This window comes from Pan paniscus, chromosome 4 (assembly GCF_029289425.2).
Source record: "Pan paniscus chromosome 4, NHGRI_mPanPan1-v2.0_pri, whole genome shotgun sequence".
Taxonomy (NCBI): Eukaryota; Metazoa; Chordata; class Mammalia; order Primates; family Hominidae; genus Pan; species Pan paniscus.
Genome location: NC_073253.2, coordinates 42,231,322 through 42,257,139, shown reverse-complemented (window position 1 = coordinate 42,257,139; position 25,818 = coordinate 42,231,322). Strand labels below are relative to the sequence as shown.

General features: G+C 34.4%; 1 protein-coding gene across 2 annotated transcripts in view; it reads left to right on the top strand.

Annotated features, from left to right (window-relative positions):
* The window catches only part of FCHO2 (FCH and mu domain containing endocytic adaptor 2), a 138,797-nt gene that overhangs the window by 106,272 nt on the left and 6,707 nt on the right, over positions 1-25,818 (top strand). For both annotated transcript variants that reach the window (XM_055112318.2, XM_063604202.1), the window contains exons 17-24: positions 423-514; positions 5,838-5,941; positions 10,647-10,776; positions 16,747-16,858; positions 19,334-19,489; positions 20,183-20,315; positions 23,788-23,987; positions 24,767-24,831. In XM_055112318.2, coding sequence (XP_054968293.1) covers positions 423-514; positions 5,838-5,941; positions 10,647-10,776; positions 16,747-16,858; positions 19,334-19,489; positions 20,183-20,315; positions 23,788-23,987; positions 24,767-24,831 — 992 coding nt within the window. The remainder of the gene's footprint in view (positions 1-422; positions 515-5,837; positions 5,942-10,646; positions 10,777-16,746; positions 16,859-19,333; positions 19,490-20,182; positions 20,316-23,787; positions 23,988-24,766; positions 24,832-25,818) is intronic.

Sequence of the window (25,818 nt, the reverse complement as noted above, 5' to 3'; positions counted from 1 at the left end):
AAAAATTATTTTTTTTACGGACGGGGTCTTGCTCTGTTACCCAGGCTGGAGTACAGTGGTGCAATCATAGCTCACTGCAGCACAGAACTCCTGGGCTCAAGTGATCTTCCTTAGCCTCCTGGATAGCTAGGACTACAGGCATGCACCACCATGCCAGGCTAATTTAAAAAATTTTTTTTGTGTATGTTGGGTCTTGCTATGTTGCCTAGGCTTGATCTTGAACTCCTAGTCTCAAGTGATCCTCCTGCCTGAGCCTCCAAAAGTGTTGGGATTACAGGTGTGAGCCATGGTGCCTGGCCCCAACTTTTTAATTATGTATATTGAGCTGTTAGAATTCTATGAAATAAAAATAAGTGACTAGAAATTTTATACTAATAAAATATTCTCTTGTTAAAATTTTTGCTTTTAAAATATTATGGTAGAAAAGGAACCAGTGATTTACTTGCTTGGGACCCCCTATTTGGACCATCTCTTGATTCATCTTCTTCATCTTCACTAACTTCATCATCATCAGGTAAATATATATATGTATATATGTATTTTTTTAAATATAAAGAATACTTTAGTTGCTTTTTCTCATTCACTTTTTGTGCATTGTACTTAATGATCAAAATTTCTAAAAATTTGTCCTCTGTATTGCCAAATAAAAGTGATTTTATTCTGGTTTTGTTCTCTTAGATACTCTATGACTTAAACAATAAAAATTGGTAAAATACTAAGTGTTTTTTTAAATTGGCATGTTATTTCTAGGCATTTCATATCATTATCCAAATAATAATTCTTAGTGTTTATAGATAATTCAAATACAAAATATATATCAATGTAACCAGTTCTTTCTTGTTGGAAGTTTAAGTTGCATCTAATTTTCTAGTATTATGAACATCCATAGAAATAACAAATTTTGTGCATATGTCTCATAATATGCTTGTAATAATTTATCAATTTAAAATTTATGGCTTACAAGATGATGTCCATGATACTTATTGCCAAACTGCTTTCTAGAAAGGCTTTAACACTTCCCAAGCAGTTTACAAAAGAAGTTGATAAATGTTTTTTAGTTGTCTTGGCAATAATATATGAAGTTTCTCTTTTCATTAGTCAAAAAGCGGGCACCAAAAATGTATGTTTAATAAAACCACTGCTTGTTCAAAACAAGAAAATAAAATCAATTTTAGTTGATCTTCTACCCTCTTCTCTGGGACTTCAGAATTGCCATCCAGTATTTGGGGTTAAGGAAGCGCTGGAATCATGCGGGAAGAACTTAAATCTGTCTAGTTCATGCTAGGTAACTTTGTTAGGAGGGCCACACATTCTGTTTAATTTCACCACATTAACAGCAGCATGAAGTTGTTTGTATTGTCCCTGTTTTATAGATGAAAAAAGTAAAGCTCAGAGATAATAAGTAACTTCTCCAAGATTATATAGCTAGTAAATGATGAAGACAAGTTTCAAACCCGGCTCTTACTTATTCTAAAGCCATTGTTCTATCTGTCACACTTTGTCAGATTAACAGCAACAACAAAAAACCATGTTGAAATATCTTACTATTAAAAATTAAATATTGGTTTTTAAAATTAGACCGTTTAGAGACAAAATATTTTTAAAAGATACTATAAGTGGATTATAAGAAACCTTAACCCTAAACACTAAACGCTATTTGACCTTTTGAAGGGAAGGTAATCTGTACTTAATACTTGTAAAACAGCAAGAAACAGTCAATAGATAGTTGAACATAATCTGAAGTGGCTTTATAGCCTTTCTCATTGAGCATTTGTTACTATTTAGTATTATAAAATTAACCATATATATATTATATGAAGAAAGTAATTGTACAGGAAAATCTGATGTTGTTGCCAGATCGCTCTTTTGTTTAGTAAAAATGTCAGAATGGTATTTTGTATTTAGAATGAGGAGTTCTCAGCAGTATTTTCGAATTTTGTTAATATCCCCTTATGAATTATTAAAGTCTTTAATAAAAGTTTTCAAATTGGTATCACAGAGGTTTTATTTATATAGAAATTTCTTTATAATTCTGCTCATTGTTTCTTGATATTTTCTCTAGTACAGTCTCTTTCATTTTATAAAAGTACTCTTTCTTCCTTTTGCTCCCTGTCTAAAGAGTGTTTGGCTCATATCACCATCACTTCAGGTAAAAAATGGTTCGTTTTCATTTAGTGGTCATTGATGTTTGGCCATTAGGAAATGATACAATATTTATTAACTTTTTGCTGGTTTTAAAATTCACTTCAGTATGCATTTTTAAATCTTCCTATATAGTATGAAAAGTAATGTTATAAATTTTGCCTTTCAAAAAAAAAGTTAATGATGCTCAAAAGAGATAGTTATCTTGTTATATAGTAGTTACTATTAAGTCTTCACTTGAACAGAATATAATTGATCAAACTAATTAATTCATAATTGCGATTCTCCTGTTTTACAGAACTGGCCCTAAGTGAAGTTACGAAATAGGCATTTTATCTTAAATTTTTATTTCACTTATTTTTATTGTTTTCTTGGTACTCGCTAGTTACAACAAGTCTTAAACTTTGTCCCCCATTCTTTGCAATGCACTTCTCTCCCATCTTAACATCCTCTACCCAGGTACCCATTTTAACATTTTAGCAAGGTCCAGGTTGTGAGATCATTCAGTGCTCTCCTGTGTGTCTTTCATAATCTTAATTCATCACTGACCTCATCTTAAAGCAGGCTAAAAAATAATTTCAATCAATCAGTTAATAACTGATAGTTAAGAATCCCAGTGTTGTTACATGTTTTAAAATGTTGATTAGGGCTTGGCTGAAAAGTAGTTTCAGTTGCATCTTATACCATGTAGACTATAAATAAGCATTCATGTTTATGTCAGATATGAATATATATAAACATCGATATGTGTATTTTTAAAAATTTAACATAAATATCTTACACCTACCTCCCCTTTGTTAAGTGCCAATGTAGATTACTTTCTCTGCCTATGAATTAATTGAACTCTTGTGCTCACAAAAAAAAAAAAACAAAAAAACGCTTAAAATGATTTTTTGAAAAATATTGGGCTGTTTTTAAATATTAACTCGAACACTGATGTAGTCCGATGTACTTCCTGGGGGCAGTTTTATCACTGGACAATGATGAACTTTGTTGAGTACCACACATACACAGCATTGTTGCTTTGCCACCTTGTCGAATCTTTTTAGATCTTGTACTGACTATAAATAGTTACCTTTTCTCCTCTGGGAAAACAGGAATAACTCTGACTTTATATAATTTTGGACCTTCAGTTTTTCATATGCATTTTAAGTTTCTAATGTACATACTTCTTCAGTTAATATAATTTGAACTTATGCTCTTCTTCCGTGTATTGTTATTAAATTTTCTAGTTTCAAATAATTAAAACAAGGTAACTATTTGGTTATATGGATTTATGTTTAATTCTAGAATTTTCCTTTTGCTTGTAGTTTTTTGTTTTCTTCTTATTCATCTGAACTTGTAGAGCAGAGTAGGAACTTCAGTTCCTTTCTCACTGATTTGCCTGGGTGTGTGATAATTGAAAATTTACTTGAAACCCAGTCAGATTCTGAGTCTAGAAAGTCCATCACCAGACTTTTCCCCCAAATCTCTACTTTATTCTGCTGTAACAGCACCACTAGAGAGCACAGATAAAGTTCCTTTTGCTTCATGGCTACAAAGTCAGTGCATTTTCTTTACTGATGAACTTGTTACAATTAATAGCTCCAGTGTTGCTCAGAAGGCATTCCAGAGATTGCATTGTAAAGCTGAAAATACTTTTAGGTTTCCTAATGCTTTGGATGGGATTTCTTCCGACAGCTGCATCTCTGAGGATCACAGTGACCTTTGCCTAATATTAGATGTTTTGAAAATGTACCTGCAGAAGCAGCTAACAGTGCTGCTGCTATTTCTTCTACATCATCATTATTGCTTCTAGATTCTAGATTAGTTTCCACTTTTGTTCAGATAAAGAATGGTATGACAAGCATGCTTTGTCTATTTGCTTTAGTTAATGTCTGAGGGCAGATATAGAGTAGCCCTTATCGCCTATGTTTTTTTATACTTCACAGGTCAATTTATATTTCTTGAAACACTGCTTCTAATAGAAATTTGTGGCACTGATCTCCACCCCACCACCAGCAAAAAATAAAACACAGGACACTGAAGAAAGTAAACAATTGCAGTTATCTCCTTCAGAAGTTTCTAGAAGCAGTGCCTAATTGACCTATGCAGATATAATATAGATTCATTTATAAACAGTGGTGTTAATAAGTATTGTTACTAGCTTTTCTCGAAAAGCAAATTTTGAACTGAACTTAATACTTCTACCAGGCTTGGTTTGAGTCAATCTAAATGCCATTTGGACAGACCACTTGATCAGTAATAAATGCCTCTGCTGTGTAAACTCTCTCACAAGTTTGAAATAACATAGGCTAGTGCTAGTTTCATTGATGATGAACATATCTTTAAAGTAGATATGTAATACACAGGGAAGTGTTATGGGCTTCAGATTTTGGTGCACATTTCTTCCAGGGTACAGCTTCAAGTGTGAGTGCAGCATGAAAGAACTGGTACTGACTGGAAAAAGACAGTGGCCTCAGAATCTAAGCTTGATTTACTAGCTTTTTTGTTTTCCTTAAGCAACCTGAACAGCGTTTGCATCTTTTATCTCTTATTATGGTATGCTTTCTAAGTGATTCCCTGCGTCCCATGCATGTACAACTTTCAATCCGTGTGACTACCTTTTTCTTTAGGTCTCTTCCTACTACCTCTATGCGCCTTCCTTTCATGCCTCCTTGATTCCTCCATTGATGATTAAAGGCCTTTAGCTTTGCAGTTTATTTCCCTGTGCGTATACTTAGGCCCACTTATATATTTTTAATTTTGCACATCTCTAAACTTTGAAAACATGCTGAATATGTTTCTTCCCATCCATTATATTTTTCAGTCTCTGAATTATAGCCTGTATTTTAGTGTGAGCCAAAGGGCTTTGAAAATCATTTAAGTTAATTTATTAATGATTATTAAACATGATTTTAAAGAGGGTTTAAACCTATTTACTTCCATTTTTTTTACTCCTTCTTTGATTATGCTAATACATTTGTGACTTTTGATGATGTATACATGACATTTATCCAGTAATTTACATTGTGATGAGATTAAGAATACTGACATTTCTGATTTGTAAAATTAGCAAATGGCATTGAAAAACTCAACACTAAATTTATATAGGACTTAGGAACAAGTTAAGATATTATTTTGAACACTTACCAAAGTTAATTGTAATGATTTGGGGAATTTTTTTTAGTAAACTAATAGAATATCTGATTATCTCAAATAATGTATCCCCCAAAATGTTACAATGTGGTTCAACTTAAAAGGCAAATTTAACAATTTTAATTAAGGTAAGTATTTTATTTAGAGTTTACAATATTATTCTGGAGGTACAGCTTCAAAGGCTTGGTCTCGAATTACTATCTGTAAAATAGATGTATTGGCAATAAACAAATGACCTTTGGCCTTAAATTGATTTGTTCTCATCAGCTAATGTATCAGATTTAATTTTTATATGTATAGATAATGAAACAGGAATAAAATTTATATGTGTCAGTTATTGAAAGGTTAACTTTTTTTCAGGAATATTACTGGTCACTTCAAAATAAAGCATATTTGATAGATTCCCAATATTTCAACATCTATAATTACATCTAAAAAAAGAGCCTCCTGAAAAATGAGCTTTGGTTACCAAAAGTTTCTTTATAATAGAATGTCTTTATGTAAGGATTGCTACATACTAATGATTTTCTTCAAATTCTCTTTTCCCCCTCAACCAGCCAGGCCCACAACTCCTCTTTCTGTAGGCACCATTGTCCCACCTCCGAGGCCTGCTTCCAGATCAAAGCTTACTTCAGGCAAACTCAGTGGGATTAATGAAATAGTATGTACTCAGGTTTTTTAAAAATTATATAACTGTTTTGATTTAAGATGCAAATGCTATTTTTCTATATGCCCTTTTACAGTTAATTGCTTGAAGTTTTCTACCCATGTCCTCACAGTATAGAAAAATTTTCCCAGCTAATGCTTCCTTTACTCTTCCTTGTTACCACAGTGATCATACCTGTGAGACACGACATTGTCCAGGAGGAAAGAGATTTCCTGAGAAAGTTGGCACATTATAAAAATACCATTCAGTATCCATTGTCTCACAATAAAGAAGCGGTTTTCATATAATTCTACTTAAAGTCAAATGTTAAGGAAATAAATGGTGGCTTGTTCTTAGACCTTAAAAGTATACTGCAAGGAGGATTATGGAAGGCATCTAGCTCAGCATTTAAAATTTTACACATAAGGAAACTGGAGTCCACATCATCCAGTTGACTTATAAAAGTACATGCATGGGTGGGAAAGCATTGGTTTTTAAAAGTCATCAGATAGAGAAAATCTATAGACTCTATGCAGTGAGGCTCTCCCAGTCTATTTGCCTTTGATCTGGTTTGTTTTGCTTCGTCTTCTAAACTAATTGCCAGTTTAATTACCAGAATTAAATTTCTAAGTCCAGTTTAATCTTTTTTCCCTTGATACACATTTCCAGTGGTTTCTCAGTCTGTGTGGTTGACTGTTTTAGCTGAATGTACAAGAGTCTTTATAAAGCTGCCTCAACAACCTACATTACCAGACTAACTGTCCATCTTTCTCCCCTTTTCAACCTAGGTTCCAGCCACTTGAAACTTTTCAGGGTTCCTTAAACACATCATGGTCTTTTACATGTCCATGTCTTCTTCCTGTGCTGTATCTCAAATGCCCCTCAGTTTTGTATGTCACAAATTGACTTCTTTCTTTAAGACCTAGCTAAACATCACCACCTAGGCAAAACCCTCTTTGATCATTCCTTCACTTCTCTTCCTTATACCCAGATACTTTGCTTATATTTTTGTTAGTTCATATATCACCTTGTATGTACTTTTTGTGTGTGTGTTACCTTTACTGGGCTATGCCTTCGTCAGTCTCATATCCTCAGTACTTTGCATGATGCCTGTTGGGTGGTACACAGTTATGAAATCTTCAGTGAATATATTGAAAAGCTTCGGCACCAAGTATTGAAATGGTGATATCTTTCTTTTCCGAATGAACAGACTTAGTGGAAGTAAAATAAAAGACTAGGTACAAGCTGCCAAGGAGAAGGTTATTATTTAAGTAATATAGAAATTACTACATTTTAAAATACTTCATTCTCTTTTTTAAATCGTTATGACTAGAACTTTGAGTACATTCTAATAAATTGATTTTTTTTCCTGATTGTAAAAACAGTAAATGATCGTGTTATAAAATTTGGAAAACAGAGAAAGCAGAGAAGGAAAATTATAAATTTCCTCTGTATTTTACCACCCAAAGATAACCACTGTTAACATTTTTTGGAATGCATAAGTGTTTATCCAGAGGCAGTAAAATATAGTTAAAAGTACAAGCTTATTAGCCACGTATTAGCTGAGCAATATTAAACAGTTATTTAATCAGAGTTTAGTTGCCTCATGGATAAAATATGTGTAATGATATTAGGTTGTGAGACTTAAATGAGTTAATACATGTAAAACAGAATATTGTTGAATGCAAATAGTTGCTCAAAAATTATTAATTGTATAGGCATATTTTTAAATAAAAAGTCATACTTTACATATTTCTAATTTGTTTTCTACTTGCAAATATCTTTCTATATCATGAATTATTCTTTGATTATAATTTTATTTATAGAATTAGGGGATACAAGTGCAGATTTCTTACATGTATATATTGCATACTGGCAGAATCTGGGCTTTTGGTGTACCCATTAACTGAGTAGTGAATATTGTACCCAACAGGTAATTTTTCTACCCTTACCCTTTTCCCATCCTCCCACCTTTTGTAGTCTTCACTCTCTGTTATTCCACTGTATATGTCCATGTGTAACCTTTGTTTAGCTCCCACTTATAAGTGAGAACATGAGGTATTTGACTTTCTGTTTCTGAGTTATTTCACTCAGGATAATGGCTTCCAGTTCTATCCATGTTGCTGAATGAATTATTCTTATTTCATAGTCTTCAAGCTTCTTTAAAGTGATAGAATCTTTTGCCAAATAACTTTAAATTGTAAGTATTAATATATTAAAATAAAGTGGGACTCATAGTTGAATCCTTCACATCATCCCCATATCACCATACACTACCCTCTCCCCATCCTTGAGAGCCTTCTAGAAACCACCCTCTGAGCTTCAGGGAGCACTATTTTAAGTGGCTACAGAGTATTTCAATATATGAGTGCTCTGTCTTCTACACTGTTGTCGGAATTAAATTTCTAAATGTTTTCAGAAATTTATTTGACATTTAGTTCCATGTTTTTGTTATTATAAACAATGTCTTAATGACTGTCCTTATGGTTTCTTAGCATTCTTTTTTAATAAAAAATTTTAAAAGTGCAATTTATGAACTAAACTGTATGTACATTTTTAAGACTCTTGATGATTATTTCTGTATCACCCACCAGAGAGAGTATGTTGATTTAAATTTTCTCCAGCTGTACATTGGAGTGCCTTTTCTTTTTTTTTTTTTTTTTTGCATGCTCATATGTGCATTTTTCTGGAGAGAGCTCATAGCTTTCACCAGATGCTCAAAGGAGTCTATAACCACATCCTCCTTACCCACTGAAAGAACCACTCATTGTTCTAGAGCAGGGGCACCCAACGTGCAGTACCAGATCAATAGCATTAGCATCACCAGGGAATTTGGTAGAAATAGTTTCTCTGGCTTCACCCCAGGCAAATTGGAAATTCAGGGGAGGGGCCAAGCAACTGTGTATTATTAACAAGCCCTCCATGTGATTCTGATGCCTGCTAATGTTTCAGAAACATTGTTTTAAAGCAATGCCGTCCAATAGAAATATAATATAAGCAACATATAATTTAAAGTTTTCTAGTAGCCACATAGAAAAACAATGGAATTCATTGTAATATATTTTATCTGCTATATAAAAATATTATTTTAACACATTCAACATGAAAATTAATGAGATTTTACATTCCTTTTGTGTGTATGCTGTGTCTTCAAAATTTGCTCTGTATGTTATAGCACATCTCAATTTGGACTAGTCACATTTCACATGCTATTGGCCACTGTAGTAGATAGCATAATTCTAAAATTAGAGAAAACCACTTGAGAAAAGAGCTGTTTTTGCCTTTTCCTAAAAAAAATTAAAAAGGCAGTCACATTATGTTGGCCTAGAGGTTATGTTGCCATAGGAGAAATGTCCCACAGTAGTTGATCTCAAGACTTTTTCCAAGCTTGTAAGTTTCAGACTAGCTGTTGATCAGTATCTGTTCAACCCAATGTCCTGCACCACCTTGGTCTGCATATATACACAGCTGCATTTTTAGCATCCTGCTGAGTTTTTTCAACCTATTGTCCATCATAATGAGTCATCAAAAAGCTGTACTCTGGAAAAAATAGTTAAATGGGTAGGGGGTTACAAATTGTAAAACACTTTTTGCAGTAAAATGACAGTTTTATTAAAATGTATATCTCTAAGTTTATATTCATGCAATGAAGAATTGACTAGTGTATGAATGCAAGTAGGGTTTTGTTTTTGCTTTTTTTTCATGTTCCTCAAATAACTGAGGACAGTTATCTTTCTTGTTCACAGCTTTGTATCTAGTACCTAATCCAGGGTCAGACACATAGTAGACACTAAATAAATATCTATTTGCCTAATACTTTTATAAGCAGGAAAAGGTTTTTGTTTTTTTTTTAAATGAAGACAAATACGCCTATTTTTTAAGAAAGCAAAACACCTCAGGAAGTGTTGCTACTGAATTATTGGTACAGTTAGGAATTTGGAAGGAAAAGAATCTGTTCACCAAAGTAAAAGATAAATGAATTGGAGTTATATTTTTTATATTTGTTTTATGTTTAATTAGAAAATTGGGAAGACAACAGAATTGAGTCGCTCAAACCTTTGTATGGAGTGAGTTTTCTCAGTGAGGAAGCATTACAAGGAATTAATGAGGAAAATGTGAACAGATTTGTAAACACCAAAAGTGTAAAGGACAAGCAATATTTAAGGAGGAAAATATTTGCAAGAAAATAAGGCAAAGGCTTAGTGAAAGCTCAGATAATACTAAAACCTCCCCAAATTACATCAACCCATTCATAAAAGTGAAGGTTTTATTATTTTCTAAATTAGCTAGAAAAAATTTTTAATCCCTTTTTCTTCTTCTGTGACTCATCCATTTGTTTCTGGCAAGGGTGTAGAGAAATAATTTTCTTATATTTATAGTCAGGTAAAGTGAATAACCCTTTTGGGAAGCAGTTTGGGAAGAACGTTTATACTGTTTAAACTAATTTAACTTCTGAGAATCTGTCTTAAACATACTTTTTTAAATACAGAAAAATTTTTATGCACAAAGACCTTTTTTACAGCATTATTTCAAAATAATCTTTTCAGGCTTTAGTATGTTCTTAAAAATGATATGATATATGGCATCTCTGATACTAAGTTACAAGAAACTCACACAGTAAATTTGGTTTGGTATGTTAAATTTACCTCATACTTAAAAATCTTCTGTAATAAGAGAGGTATTGTTTTAGCATTTTGATAAATAACTTTTTGTTTTTAAGCCCAGGCCATTCAGCCCACCTGTAACTTCCAACACCAGCCCACCTCCTGCTGCACCATTAGCCCGGGCAGAAAGTTCTTCTTCTATCTCATCATCTGCTTCATTGAGTGCTGCCAATACTCCAACAGTAGGTAAGTGATTATCATCAATTACATGTGAAATGTAGTGTACAAAGTATATGTATGCTAAATATGTATATATTTTTAAATGGGCTAATGAAGAATTTAACATTATAAATTTTGTTTTTCTGGAAACACACCTGGAATTTATTAAACTGTCCATGCTTTGCTTTTCTGTTTCACAGTCTATGTTATCTGGATAGAAGAATTTTAACTGTGGTTAGCACCGTTAAGAATGAGTTAAATTTATAAATTGCTGATCAATATAAATAGTTGAAGGCAAAACAAAATGCAGTTCTTCCTTCTGTGAACTGATAGTTGCATTTCTAAGAAAGTTTATGTTTTAAAAACAATAGTGTTTTGAAAATGATTGAATGAAAGAAAACAATTTGTGCTTGCAGTGAATTATATTTTTCCACAAGAATTTCAAGACTTAAAAATAGCTCTTAGGGAAGTGGTCCCCAACCTTTGGCACCAGGGACTGGTTTTGTGGAAGACAATTTTTCCATGGACTGGGGTCAAGAGGATGGTTTCAGGATGATTCAAGTGCATTACATTTATTGTGCACTTTATTTCTATTATTATTACATTGTAATATATAATGAAATAATTATATAACTCACCATAGTGTAGAATCAGTGTGAGCCCTGAGCTTTTTGTCTTGCAACTAGTCAGTCCCATCTGGGGGTGATGGGAGACAATGGCAGATCATCAGGCATTAGATTCTCATAAGAGTGTGCAACCTAGATCCCTCACATGCACAGTTCACAATAGGGTTCTTGCTCCTATGAGAGTCTAATGCCACTGCTGATCTGACTGGAGGCAGAGCTCAGGCTGTAATTTGAGTGATGGGGTGGGGGGCGGTTTACTTTAAATACAGATGACATTCACATTCACATTCTCCTCCTTCTGTGCAGCTGGGTACTAGACTGTGGCCTGGGGGTTGAGGATCCATGAAGCATAGCTATACGAACCTAAACCTCACCAAACAAATTCAGTATTTTACTACATCTAGACTTTGCTCAAGAGTTTTTTTGTCATCATTTCTACTCAGTTTTTTCTACAAATTCTTACTACCTTTTTCACCCATTGTTAGGATAATAAAGCACAAAGCCACTTAGACAAAGCAGCTGTGTTGCAGGACATAACAGCTTCTCATAAAAATTATAACTGTACTTATTGCTGCTGGTTTAAGTAGTGATGGGTTTATTCTTGATAATGCAAATCACTGATTTTCACTAACCGAGCACTAATTCAGTAATGGTCAAAGTGTGGTCCTTGGACCTGCAGCATCTGCATTACCTGGGTACTTCTTAGAAATGCAGACTTTTAAAATCAGAAACCCTGGGAGTGGAACTAGCAGTTGTTTAATAGGCATTCCAGGTGATTCTGATGCATGCTAAGTTTGATAACCACAGCCCTAATTAAGCTGATTTAATTCCAGTTGATTTGTCAAGGCTCACATAGGAGAAATGCAACTAGTGTGTGGCCATTGTAAAAAGACGATAAGTAATATAGGCTAGAATGAAATATAAAATGGCTTGATTTCTAAATGTCTAAACATGATGTCACCATCTTATTACCTTTGTGAACACAGCATTTTTCCTATCTTTTAATTTTATATAAACTGAATATGTCTAATAAGTTTGCCCTTTGGTTTAATGAATACTTCATTTTTATTTTTTGTTTGTGTGGTTTTAATTTTTTCCCACAGAATCTATATTTTAGTCCTAAAAAACCTAACTGGGACCTACTAGAAAGCAGGCAGGTGGTCTGGGTAACCTTATTTTCGCTTTAGGTTTTTTTTTTTTTTTTTTTCAGTTATCTTTAGATTATTCAGGGGGTTTTTTGTTTGTGATGGAAACTTTAATTTCTATTGAATTGGTACATATTAGTTTATGGTTTGAGACATTGCTGGCAATAGGACAACCAAAAGCAGGTGACAGTGATAATACAGGCAAGGCAGGTTGTATGTGAATTTTATACAACAAAGATTTTAAAAATCTACCTAAAAAGTTCTCTTTCTTTGCCATGATTTTTCAACGCTGTGTGGATTTAAGTTTCTGATTCTCCTTGTTTCGTGAAAATATTTTCTTTTTCTGCATTATTTTGTTTTATTTAAATACAATAGAAGATGATAATTTGATTGGGACACACACTGAAATTGAAAAGCACTGTGAGACGTCACCAGGTATTGTATCAGAAGCAAATGTATGTGTTGACTAATGGTCCTTAAGTGTATCTAAAATATTTCGTTATCCAACTTTTCCTTTTCCAGAATTGTATGATGTCTCAGAAATCAAGAATTATGCTAAGATTAACTATTTCAGTTTTGTGCTAATTCCATCAAATTGCTGTACAGGATCCATTATATCAAATCCCCAACTTGCTGAATAGGATCCATTATATCAAATCCCCAACTATAAAAACACGATATTTTTGCATTTTCTTCTCTGCTTTCCTCAACTCAGCTTTAAGAAATGTCAATAAATCTTAATTCTAAAGCTATCCAAATCAGGTAAGAAGTCATCCAAAAAGAACTAAAAGGAATATGTCAGTTAAAAAAAAAACCTCTAATACCTAAATTAGTAGAGCAAAGGCTGTCATATACGAAAACCATACAGATGAAGTTAGAAGCATGGAGATGATAGGAGATAGTAGGGAGTGGGTGTCTGTGTTTTATTTCTGAGCGGAAAGGAATTCTACATAAATATCCATTGATTGTTATAAGAAGGTACCCTATACCTGTTATGTACCTCAAGTTTATAAGCTCTCTACATTTTCAAAACAAAATTATCTAAATATGTAACAAACCAAAATTAGAAACCACAATCTACCCTTATTAAGAGAATAAATTTTTATTTCTAAGAAATTATTTATTTGGAATAATACAGTATAGTTTTAGACTTTTTAAAAGACTATTTAAGTACATATTTCCTATTCATTTTTTGAAGTATCCATGTGCAATATGATCTTGAAAGAAAAACAAAAATAGAAAATATGAAAGGGAATATGCCAACTGTTAAGTGGGTTTTGAGTTTTTCTTCAACTTTCCAATACTTTTCTCTGCTTGCCAATGTTTCAGTGATGGCATAATTTACAGGGAAGCTAGGCATAATAATTTACAGAGTTGTGTTATGTGCCCAGATTAGATTGTTGAAAAGAATATTTATGCAGGTTTCTTTTAATTTTTAGTGTCAAAGCAGTAGTAGACATTAATGTTACCATTGACTTTATATAAATATTCATTTGTGTGAGTTACTCAAGAGACATTTTTTTTTTTTAATGAGACAGGGTCTCACTCCATTGTCCAGACTGAAATTCAGGGATATGATCATAGCTCACTATAAGCTCAAATTCCTGGGTTCAAGCAGTCCTCCCACCTCAGCCTCCCAAAGTACTGGAATTACAGGCATGAGCCAGTACACCTGGTCAGGGAATATATTAATTTCATATTTAAGAGAGTATAATTTTAATAAAATAGTATTACAATAACAAATGTTGGTGAGGATGTGGAGAAACTGGAAGGCTTGTGCACTGTTGGTGAGAATGTAAAATGGTACAGCTGCTGTGGAAAACAGTATGATTGTTCCTCGGAAAATGAAAAATGGAATTTACATATGATCCAGCAATTTTACTTCTGGGTATATACCCAAAAGAATTGAAAGCAGGACCTCAAAGAGATAGTTGTTTACTCCTGTTCATAGCAGCACTATTCACAGCAGCCAAAAGGTAGAAGCAAGCCATGTCCATTGTTGGATGAATGGATGAGCAAAATGTGGTATATGCATACAATAGAATATTATTCAGCCTTAAAAGGGAAGGAAATTCTAACATGCTATGATAACATGGATGAACCTTGAAGACATTGTGCTAAGTTAAATACTGTATGCTTCCACTTATATGAGGTACTTAAAGAGTAGTCAAACTCATAGAGACAGCAAGTAGAATGGTGGTTGCCAGGGGCTGGGGAAACTGGTGGGAGTTATTGTTTCATGGGTATAGGGTTTCCGTTTTATAAGACGAACAGAGTTATGGAGATGGATGATAGTGATTGTTGCACAGCGTTATGAATATATTTCATACCGGTGAACTGTATGCTTAAGAATGATTAAGATGGTAAATTTTATGTTAAGTTTATTTTACTACAGTTACAAAATTGGAGAGAAAAGATTATTACAGCCTTTGTCTTTTTCAGAAAATATGTTTTCCTGAATTTCTGATGACCCTCTTGTTTAGAACAATATATTAGGGAAAAAAGTGGATTGAACTAAGTTAGATTTACAGTGAAGTTTTCCAGTGTACAAACATATATTTTTATATTTATAATCAGTAAATGTATACTTAATCAGCTTTTTTTCACTTGATATTTTCTTGCATCCCAAAACTAATGACACTTGATCAGGCCACTAGCTTTCACCTAACTGCTCTCACCTGATCCAAACTTGATTCCCTGCCAACAGTCATTTTTCCCTTCAATCTAGGATTTACTCTGTGTTCAGAGAGATCTTACTACATAAAAGCCTAATAATGTTTCTCTCAAACATTATCAGTGGTTTCTAGTGACAAAAGGATAAAATTAAAGGTCTTTCATACCTAATCTGGATCATGAGCACTTTTCCAGCCTCATCTTTGTGTCTTTTTGTCACTCCAGCCTCTCCCTCACATTTTTTGTTTTGCTTCTGCTTTGCAAAACTAGTACTTGTGCTTCAAAAAGGCACCATTTTTTTTAAATGTCCCCCTAGCAAAGTGCCTGGCACATGGTGGTTAATACATAGTCGCTGTTGTGATTTCGTGAATAACTTTTTAACTGTGAAGAACCTTATAAATACAAATTCCTTCAAAATCTAGAATACCAAGCTAACAGAGTATCTTTTTTCACTATTTGTAGCATCTCAGATTTAGTTGTGAGGCAGAAAAAACCAGTACTGATTTTTATCAGAATTAATATTTACGGTATCTCAGAGGTAATTCATTGTTTCACTACAGGAGTCGCATCTGAAATAAAAATGTCTGATGGCTGTTAATGTTGTGTAACATATAAGAAAAGCATATATTCAAATTTCAGAGATAAGTGTTGACCTAGATTATTTATTTTTTTCACTAAGGATGAATAATTATAACAAACTCTCATATATTTTTATAAAATTGCATTTTATTTATTAAATGAAATGCTCCCACTTTGGAAAATCAGTAGCAGTAGCAGTAAGGCACGCAGTGGTAAGAAGAGTGCGTTTGTGAAGAAAAACAAAGGCAATGCACTATTTTGAGGGGATACTTCATTTAGGTTAAATTTAAAACAATAAACAGAAACCTGAACACTTGCATAAATTTGTTTACATTTTAATTTTGCTCTGTAGACACTGATCTTTCTCTGATTTGACTCTAAAAGGTGTCTTATCTGAGTGAACTTTGGCCAGGGTTTTTTTTTTTTTTAATAATGTTATTAGTCAAGTATTTATTAGTCAAATATTGAGGCAAAGTAATGTGGGAATACAATACAAGCATCAGACAAAGAGAAGGTTAAAGAGAATTATAATAATAATGAGTAGTGTATGAAACATTACTACTTGGATAGAAAAACTTAAATACAAAAATCCTAAATTGGCCTTAAATAATGCCCTGAAGTATATGATTGATAGAACCTGGAGGAATTTGGTATTTGAATGTTTTTGAAGCCAATATTTTTGAAATTTTAGCTGTTTAGTCAAGGGCTTTTTTATTCTGACATTCCTTAACCATTCTGTCTTTCCATTTAAAAGAAATGTCTGTGTGACATGTCTTCCTGGTTTTTTTTTGTCCTTTGTATTAATGCTCCAGTTTGTTTTATACTATATTTCTTAGCCCCCAGATTTATCATGGGACATCACTGAAACCAGTGGTAGGGTCGTTTGTGACAGCCTAACAATGTGAATCTAACTATCTTGATATTTAATTTATGTCTTTCTGAAGGATTTAACAAGTTAATTGTGTATATTCTAGGTGTGTCACGGGGTCCCAGCCCTGTCAGCCTTGGAAATCAGGATACCTTACCTGTGGCAGTTGCCCTTACAGAATCTGTTAATGCCTATTTTAAAGGAGCAGATCCCACCAAGTTAGTTTTTAAAATATATACATGTATGCGTATGTATGTGTGTTGGGTGGAGGAGGTGGTGGGGCTTGGTGGTAAATTTTAAGAATTACATTTTGATTCTGTGTAGGTTACAGTTTTCTGTTGTTTATTTACCTGCTTTTTTGCTATCTAAGGTAGTCATTTGACGATTGCATTCAATGTACATTCATTCATCAAATACTTGAGCACCTATTATTTCTAAGACTCTGTTACATGTGCACTGAGGATACTTTAGTAAACAAAAGAGTTCTCTCCTGAGCTTGCATTATAGTGAGGGAAAACTAAATATCAAAGAAACAGCTGTATGTATTGGATATTGATACACACTATGAAGAAAAATAAACCAGGGTTAGAGACTAGAGAATAACATTAGATAGAGGGCTACTATTTTAGATAGAATGATCAGGGTAAACTTTTTTGAGGTTAATTTAAGCAGGTAGTTGAAAGACATGGAGGAGCAAGCCATGCAGATATCTGAGGAAAGTATTTCAGGAAGAGGGAACCAGTGAGTGTAAGATACCAAGGTAAAAGCATATTTGGTATATTCAAGAAACAGCAAGCAAAACCATGTCACTGAGTAGGAGTAAACAGGAGAGTACTTGAAGATGAGTCCGGAGAGGTATGAGACCAGGTTAGGCATTGTAGGCCATGATAAAGAATTTGGAATTTATTTTGAGTAACATGGAAAGCCAGTGGAGGCTTTGAGCAGAGGAATGATGAAATTACATGTGTTTTCAGAGGAGCGCTGGTTGCTGTATGGAGAATAAACTGGGGGCAGAGGGTGCGGTAGGCAGTCAGAATTGATGCAGAGAGAAAGTTAGAAAATTGATTACAGAAGTCCAGGTGAGAGATAATGGTGGCTTGTATAAGGCTATTAGCAGAGCAGGTGATGAGTAGTAATGAGATTCTGAATATATTTTGAGAACAGAATTGTCAAGATTTGTTGGAGGCAAAATGCTAAGTTTGAAGTTTAAGACATCTTAGTGGAAATGTTGAATTGATACTTGGATACATGATTCTGGAGTTCAAGGGGTAAGTCTAGGCTAGAGATAAAATACTTGGTAGTGTAATTAGTTTGTAGATAATACTCAAAATTAGTGGCCTTAAGGAATAGATAGAAAAGAGATCTGAAAACTAAGTCTTGATTCCCTCCAGTGTTTAGAAAACAGGAAGATGAGAATGATTTAACAAAGGAATTTGAGAGAGCAAGCAGCAAGAGAGGTGAGGAGAGAACCAATAGACCCGTGTCTAGAAACTAAGTGAATAAATCATTTCTTGAAGGTAGGTGTGAACCTGTATCTGATGCTGCTTGACAGGTCAAGAAAAATTGACCATTGACAATAATTGGTGACATTCACAAGAGAGATTTTAGTGGCATAGTGGAGATGAAAGTATGCTTTGAGAGTGTTCAGGAGCCGAAGGTGATGCAGTCTAGACAGCTATATTTGGAAAGAACAAATGCAGTTATTTCAGGATGTTTTGGTCTAAGTGGGAGCAGAGAAATGGAATGGTAGCAGGAGTGAGGTGGTGGAAGGGTTTTATTTATTTTCATTTTTGTGTTTTTTAAAAGATGATATATATTTGAGCATGTCTGCATGCTGATGGGAAAGATCCATTATTTACGGAAAAACAGGACTTGCAGAAAAAAAGAGGGAACAATCACATGAATGAAGTCCTTCAGTATATAAGAGCAGATGAGTTCCAGTGCAGAATTGCTGGGATTGGCCTGAGGTGCAGAAATTGATTATCTGTTGAGACAGTATGGACTGCAGAATATATGGATAAAAAGTTAGGTAGATTTACTAGTGAGAGTATGAGGAAGTTATTTTTTTATTTCCTCAGTAAAATGAAGAGCACAGTCATCAGCTAAGAGTTGGGGGAAGGACTATTGCAGGTTAGAGATAAAAGGGGAAGCTAGGAAAAGACCAAAAGAAGAATAAATAGACTTGGGAAATGTGATAGGATTACCAAAGGGGTCCAGTTGAGAGTTTTGGCTATGTAGTTATATGTTTCAAAGGAAGAAAGAATAGAGGGTTGGAAGAAGCAATGAGGAGCAAGGGGGACAGCTACCATCACCATCACCAGGCCCAGTGCTTTTTGGGGTTTGGGAGGGAAAAATAGCCACAACTAGGTATAGCATTATGAGGAAAGCAATATCCTTCCAGGGAGGGAGTGGTTATCACAAAAAAGTGAAGGAATATTATCAGTGTGCTTGTATTTGTGTTTAGAGTTTAATTCCAGGAAAAGATGATGCTAGATGAGTATACCATTTCATGTATATAATTTTTAAAAATTAAATTGAAAAAATAATCTATAGTTATGATAAAGGATATAGATATACACACATATAGGTACGTGTGTGCGTGCGCACGCGCACGCTTGTGCCTTTTTAAACCAAATACTTTAAATAGAGATTAGAGCATTTTATTTAAACACTTTTCAAAATCCCTGTTTTAGGTGTATTGTGAAGATCACTGGTGATGTGACAATGTCATTTCCAAGTGGAATTATTAAAGTCTTCACCAGCAATCCAACTCCAGCTGTGTTGTGCTTCAGGGTGAAAAATATCAGCAGACTAGAGCAGATTCTTCCAAATGCACAGCTTGTGTTCAGGTTTGTGTACTTTTTGTTTTGAAGGTTGAAATTTCATTTTAAGATTTTCTTTCCTGCTGTGCACAGTGGCTCACACCTGTAATCCCAGCAGTTTGGGAGGCTGAGGCAGGTGGATTGCTTGAGCCCAGTTGTTCAAAACCAGCCTGAGCAATGTGGCAAAACCCCATCTCTACCAAAACAAACAAACAAACAAACAAAAAAACAAGAACAAAAATTAGTTGGGCATGATGGTGCGTTCCTGTAGTCCCAGCTACTCAGGAGGCTGAGGTGGGAGAATCGCTTGAGCCTAGGAGGCAGAGGTTGCAGTGAGCCAAGATCGTGTCACTGCACTCCAGCCTTGGTGACAGAGCTAGACCCTGTCTCAAAAAAAAATGTTTTCCCCCTTCTTCTTTGAAATAATAATATTCAATTTGAAAACCATACCAAAATTATTCTTACTAAACACCCTTCTGCTGTCTTTTTATTTTGTTTTCAGTGGTGCTAATAGTTATTTTAAGATTCTTTTCTCTCTCTCCATCTTATCTTTCAAGCAAGCTTCTCCTGTGTTCCATTCTTCATCCCCTGATCTAATTTTCCTTCATCCCACCTCTTGGTTTATTTCTACTAGTTTTTCCTGTGTCACCAAATTACTACACAGAGGCAAAACATAAAGATAAGTCAATAAAATAACAAATATATTTTTTATATATGTAGTGATCCATCACAATGTGATTCCAACACAAAAGATTTTTGGATGAACATGCAAGCTGTTACTGTCTACCTCAAGAAGCTGTCAGAGCAAAATCCAGCTGCTTCTTATTATAATGTAGATGTATTAAAGTATCAGGTGAGTGTCACGACATTGCAAAAATTCTAAATTAAAATATTAAAAAATGGAATCTAGCATATAAATGAATAAGTATGTCATAGCCAAGTGAGTTTTTTCCCAGAAATTCAAGGATGTTTTGAAATTAGAAAATCTGTTTATAAGCCAGTGGAGATTTTGACCAGTTTGGTAAAATTCACCATTTATTCATGATTAAAATACTGAGTAAATATAAATGCATAAATTTGTCCTTAAGCTGAAAAGACTAGCAGTATCAGTCTTAACAATGAAACTCCCAAAGTAATCAATTAAAGTTAGGAATGGCAGAGATGCCCATTAGTAGATCCTGTTAGTATATAAGAGTTTTCTGGATGTGTTAGCCAGTACAGTCAGGTAAGAGAACAAAATAAGCATTAATAAATACTGGGAAAGAGGAATCAAAATTATTATTGCTTACAGGTGATATATTCCTCTCACGAGAACCAATTGAAGAACTATTTGACATAAGGACATTTAATATAGGTGGTCAGTTTAGTAATTAATACCAAAATTAATAACTTTCAAAACCAATTACAAAAACTAGTGGAGAAAAATATTCACAAAGAACAATTAGGAAGAAACACAACACAATCTCTAGTGACTTGAATATGGAAAGATTCATGCTGTAAAAGTTTAGCTGTTTCTCAGTTAACTTATACATCTAATATAATACTGATCAGAAACCCAGTAGAGTTACGTCTTTGTGTTTGGAGGCTTGACAATCATTTTCACGTTTCTCTAGAAGAATAAAGCTTACAAGAATAAGTCAAGAATTTTTTATTTTAAAGAGATGGAGTCCCATTCTCTTGCTCAGGATGGAGTAGAGTAGCGTGATCACATTTCACTGCAGCCTCAAACTCCTGGGCTCAAGCAGTCTTCCAGCCTTAGCCTCCCGAGTGACTGGGACTAAAGGCACAAACCACCGCTCCTGGCAAGAAATGTTTTAAACAGTAAAGTGGAGTAATGTTTTAGCTTTAATGGGAAAGCTTAGTATAGACAGTATTTAAAATAGTTTGGAACTAACGCAGCAGTAGATGGCCAGATGAAGGAATAGATTAGAGTATCCAGAAATAGATCTAAGAATAAATGGAAAATTGTTTGTACGACATAGTAGCATTTCAAGGCAATGTGGACGTGATGAATTTTTCAAAAAATGATGTTGAGGATAGCAAGCTAGACACTTGAGAAAAAAATTAAGGTGAATCCCTGTTAGACTTTTAGCCAAAGTAAAATCCATGTGTATCAAAGGTTTAATAATAATAATAAAAGATACCATACCATAAAGGTACTAAAATAAAGGCATGGGTGAAGATACAGTTGACCCTTAAACAAAAAGGATCTATAAACTGTGCAGGTCCACTTATACGAGGATTGTTTTTAACCAAACACCAATTGAAAATGCAATGATTGTGGATGCAAAACTCATGTATAAACAGAGGGCCAACTTTTTCTATATGTGGGTCCCACAGGGCCAACTATGTTTCTTGAGTATGCACAGATTAGTATATACACAGGGGTCCTGGAACCCACCCTCCCAAGTATGCTGAGGAACAACTGTATATGTATTTCTCTGTGTGTGTATATATGTAATACATATTTATTACATATTTTAATCTTGAAGTGCAGAAGACCTAAGTATGATATGAAACCCAGAAGCCATGTAAGAAGAGAATGAGATATTTGATAAATAAATGTGTGTGTTTATAAAATATTTTGTTAAACCTTTAAACACAATCAGTATTTAATCTGTGGGAAAAGTATTTACGACACATAAGATGAACCAAAGGGCTTACCCCAAAGAGCCCTTGTAAATTTGTAAGCAACATGTGAATAACTCAATAGACAAATAACCTATGGAAAGATGCTTCATGTCAGTAGTAATGAGAGCAGTAAATACTAAGATAACAATGAGGTGTCAGTTTTAGCCCATCAGATTTACAAAAATGAAAGTTCGCTTTATCCAGTATTAAGAAGGTTATGATCACTTGTTAATAGGATGCAAGTAAAACCTCTTAGAAGGCAATTCTGTTAGATTGTTGAAAGATGTAACCTTTAATTCAACAATTCCACTTCCAGAAATCATCAGAAATACACAGTTGGATGAAGATAAGGCATAAAGGATATTTGCTGTAGCATTGTTTAGAAAGCACCTAAGTACATACACATCAGCAGAGGAGGAAATTAATTACTATAGCCATTAAAAAGAATGACATGGATCTATGTTTGCATATGCCTGAAGAGTCTGGAAGGATATATGCCAGGATTCCAAGGGATAAATTTCCTACTTTATATTTCTCTATTTTTTGAGTTTTTAATAGGGTAATTTTATTAAAATGGCTTATGTTTCTAGAAAAATACTTAAAGAACAAAAAAGTGCTGCCACTTAAATTGACTTAAAGTTTCTTACAGGTGTTCATTTATTCAACAGATGTGTATTATTCAGTGCATGTAATTGCTGGGAGTAGGACAGGGAGACAGTAAAGATCAGTAATATTCTATGGGCTGGACTTCGTTGCTCTGGTCTGTAATCCCAGTACTTTGAGAGGCTGAGGCGAGAAGATTGCTTGAGCCCAGGAGTTCAAGACCAGTCTGGGCAATAAAAAGAAACGCCATCTCTACAAAAAATGTAAAATTATCTGGGTGTGATGGCACAAGCCTGTAGTCCTAGCTAGTACAGAGGCTGAGGAGGGAGGATTGCTCGAGCCCAGGAGGTTGAGGCTGCAGTGAGCCATGAGCATGTCACTACACTCCAGCCTGGGCAACAGAGTGAGACCCTGCCTCAAAATAATCATCATAATATTCTATGTTAGAAAATGAGTGGTATGGAAAAAAGAAAAAGTATAGACTAAGGTAAGGAAGATTGAAAATACAGTTTTCAGTGTAAATTTAAACAGAGCAGTCAGAGTAGGTCTCCTTAAAAAGGAGCCATTGGACAAGGAGCTTAAGAATTTGAAGGAATTATACCATTTACTGTGAGTCATGTGATTAAACATTTGAAGTTGGAAGTATTCTAATTCCAACTTGTGGTACTACGTGGTGACCTTTTTTCTCGTGTTCTAAATCTGAATTCTTATAATGTATGAAGAATCTTTGAATTCTGTGTTGAATGTTGGAAGATTCGCAAACTTTACATGCATAATTAAGAATTCCTTCATAAAATGTTGATTTCTGGGCCCTGTCCCTAAGCTGTTGAATCAGATTTTCTGCAGTTGGAGCTAAGGGAATGTGTGTTATAAACAAGCACCACAGCAATTTTGACGTAAGTAGTAGTAGGTCCCCACATTGAGAATGATCCTTACTCCTTTGAGATAGGTCTGCTTCACTCTGCCAACAGATAGTCCCCTCATTAGATATTTTTGATTTTGTGGACTTACATGTTCAAGTGTCCATGTCATTAACATGACTTCTTAACTTTTCAGGCCAAAAACAATTGTTTGTTCTTTTCTCTTTAAAGGTATCATCAAATGGTATTCAGTCCACTCCTCTGAATCTTGCAACATACTGGAAATGTAGTGCTAGCACCACAGATCTTAGAGTGGATTATAAATACAATCCAGAAGCTATGGTGGCACCTAGTGTGCTTTCCAACATACAGGTGGTGGTACCAGTGGATGGAGGAGTAACGAACATGCAGTCCCTTCCCCCTGCAATATGGTAAATTAAACATACGTTTCTGAATTCCCACTAAATTTTTGTTGCAATCCCCAACTTCTAGAACCCAAGTTCTGTAAGTTTTCTTAGAAGTTTGAAAAATTTTTGTGCCTTTTTCCATAGAAACCACGCTGTAAAAGATGCAGTTCATTTTACTAGTCAAACCATAGTAACCTTAATCAAAAATAAACAAAACTAGTTTTGCTCTAAGTACCACCCAGACTTCAATGATTCCATACTAACTTTACCATTAGGCAGAGTGCTTGACCTCTCTAAACTTCTTTTTTTTTTTTTTTTCATTTAAAAAATACAAATATTTTATGGATTAAATATAGCATCTGGCAAGTCTATAGGATCAGGAACACCTATCTAATTAGTGTTTAATAGTATTAGTTACTGCCGTCTCTTAGCAACTTCTCCTGTCCCCTCTGTTAGTATTAGTATAGACTCTAACCACTCTTTATAGTTGCTTCATCATTTAATAACATGTGTCTTCCTTGACTAATGAAGGTACTGATCCCTATACACATTCCATTTTACTTTCTCTGACCAATAGGAATGAGAAGAATTACATAATTTGGTAAACTTCCATTAATTGAAAAAGATACAGCATTATATTTATACTATATCGTAAACACATTTTCACCAGTTAATACTACTTAAACTTAGCAATATATTTGTTGTAGTGAAAATATTTAAAATACACTTATTTATTGAGGTCCCATTCATGTGTCAGGTACTATACTAGACACAAAACCTGAAGATATCTGTTCTTATTGCAGGAATGCAGAACAAATGAAAGCCTTTTGGAAATTGTCTAGTATTTCAGAAAAATCAGAAAATGGAGGTAAGTGTGTGTGTCCTTTTTTATTTATAAAATGATGTCACTGACAATTGATTTTTTTTTTTTTTTTTTTGAGACAGAGTCTAGCTTTGTTGCCAGGCTGGAGTGCAGTAACACAATCTCAGCTCACTGCAACCTCCGCCTGCTGGGTTCAAGCGATTCTCCTGCCTCAGACTCCTGAGTAGCTGGGATTACAGGCACGTGCCACCACACCCAGCTAATTTTTGTTTGTTTTTTTTTTTTTTTTTTAGTAGAAACAGGGTTTCACTATGTTACCCAGGATGGTCTCGATCTCCTGACCTCGTGATCTGCCCACCTCGGCCTCCCATAGTGCTGGGATTACAGGCGTGAGCCACTGCACCTGGCCATGGGTGCACCGTTCCTGGAAGCACTGCAATACCTTTTTTAAGGGAAAGTTTATCTAAAGTTTCCTCCTGGAATTTCGTGCCCTCAGTTCTAGAAATGACCACTAGGTGGAAGTTAATACCTTTAGAATGGACCAGCTGAGATTCAGAACACATTTGTTCGTCTAGATTATGTGTTCTCTATAAGAAAAAATTTATTTTGCCATAACTTTATAAATATTATGTAAATACTTCTTATATTTACATGCTAACATTAATAAACTATACCTAGTAAATTTAAAGAAATAGAACTATCTGTTCCATGTAGGTAACCTGATAACTAATTGAAACTGATTTAACACAGTTTAGTTCATTCTGTTGATGGGATTCTCCTGACCTCCCAGAAATCATGTAGACGCTTCCAGGCTTTAAAAAGCCCCTTGCCGTCCCGGCACAGTGGCTCACGCTTGTAATCCCAGCACTTTGGTAGGCCGAGGCGGGTGGATCACTTGAAGTCAGGAGTTCAAGACCAGCCTGTCCAACATGGTGAAACCCCATCTGTTTTAAAAATACAAAAATTAGCTGGGCGTCATGGTGCATGCCTGTAATTCCAGCTATTCAGGGGACTTAAGCATGAGAATCACTT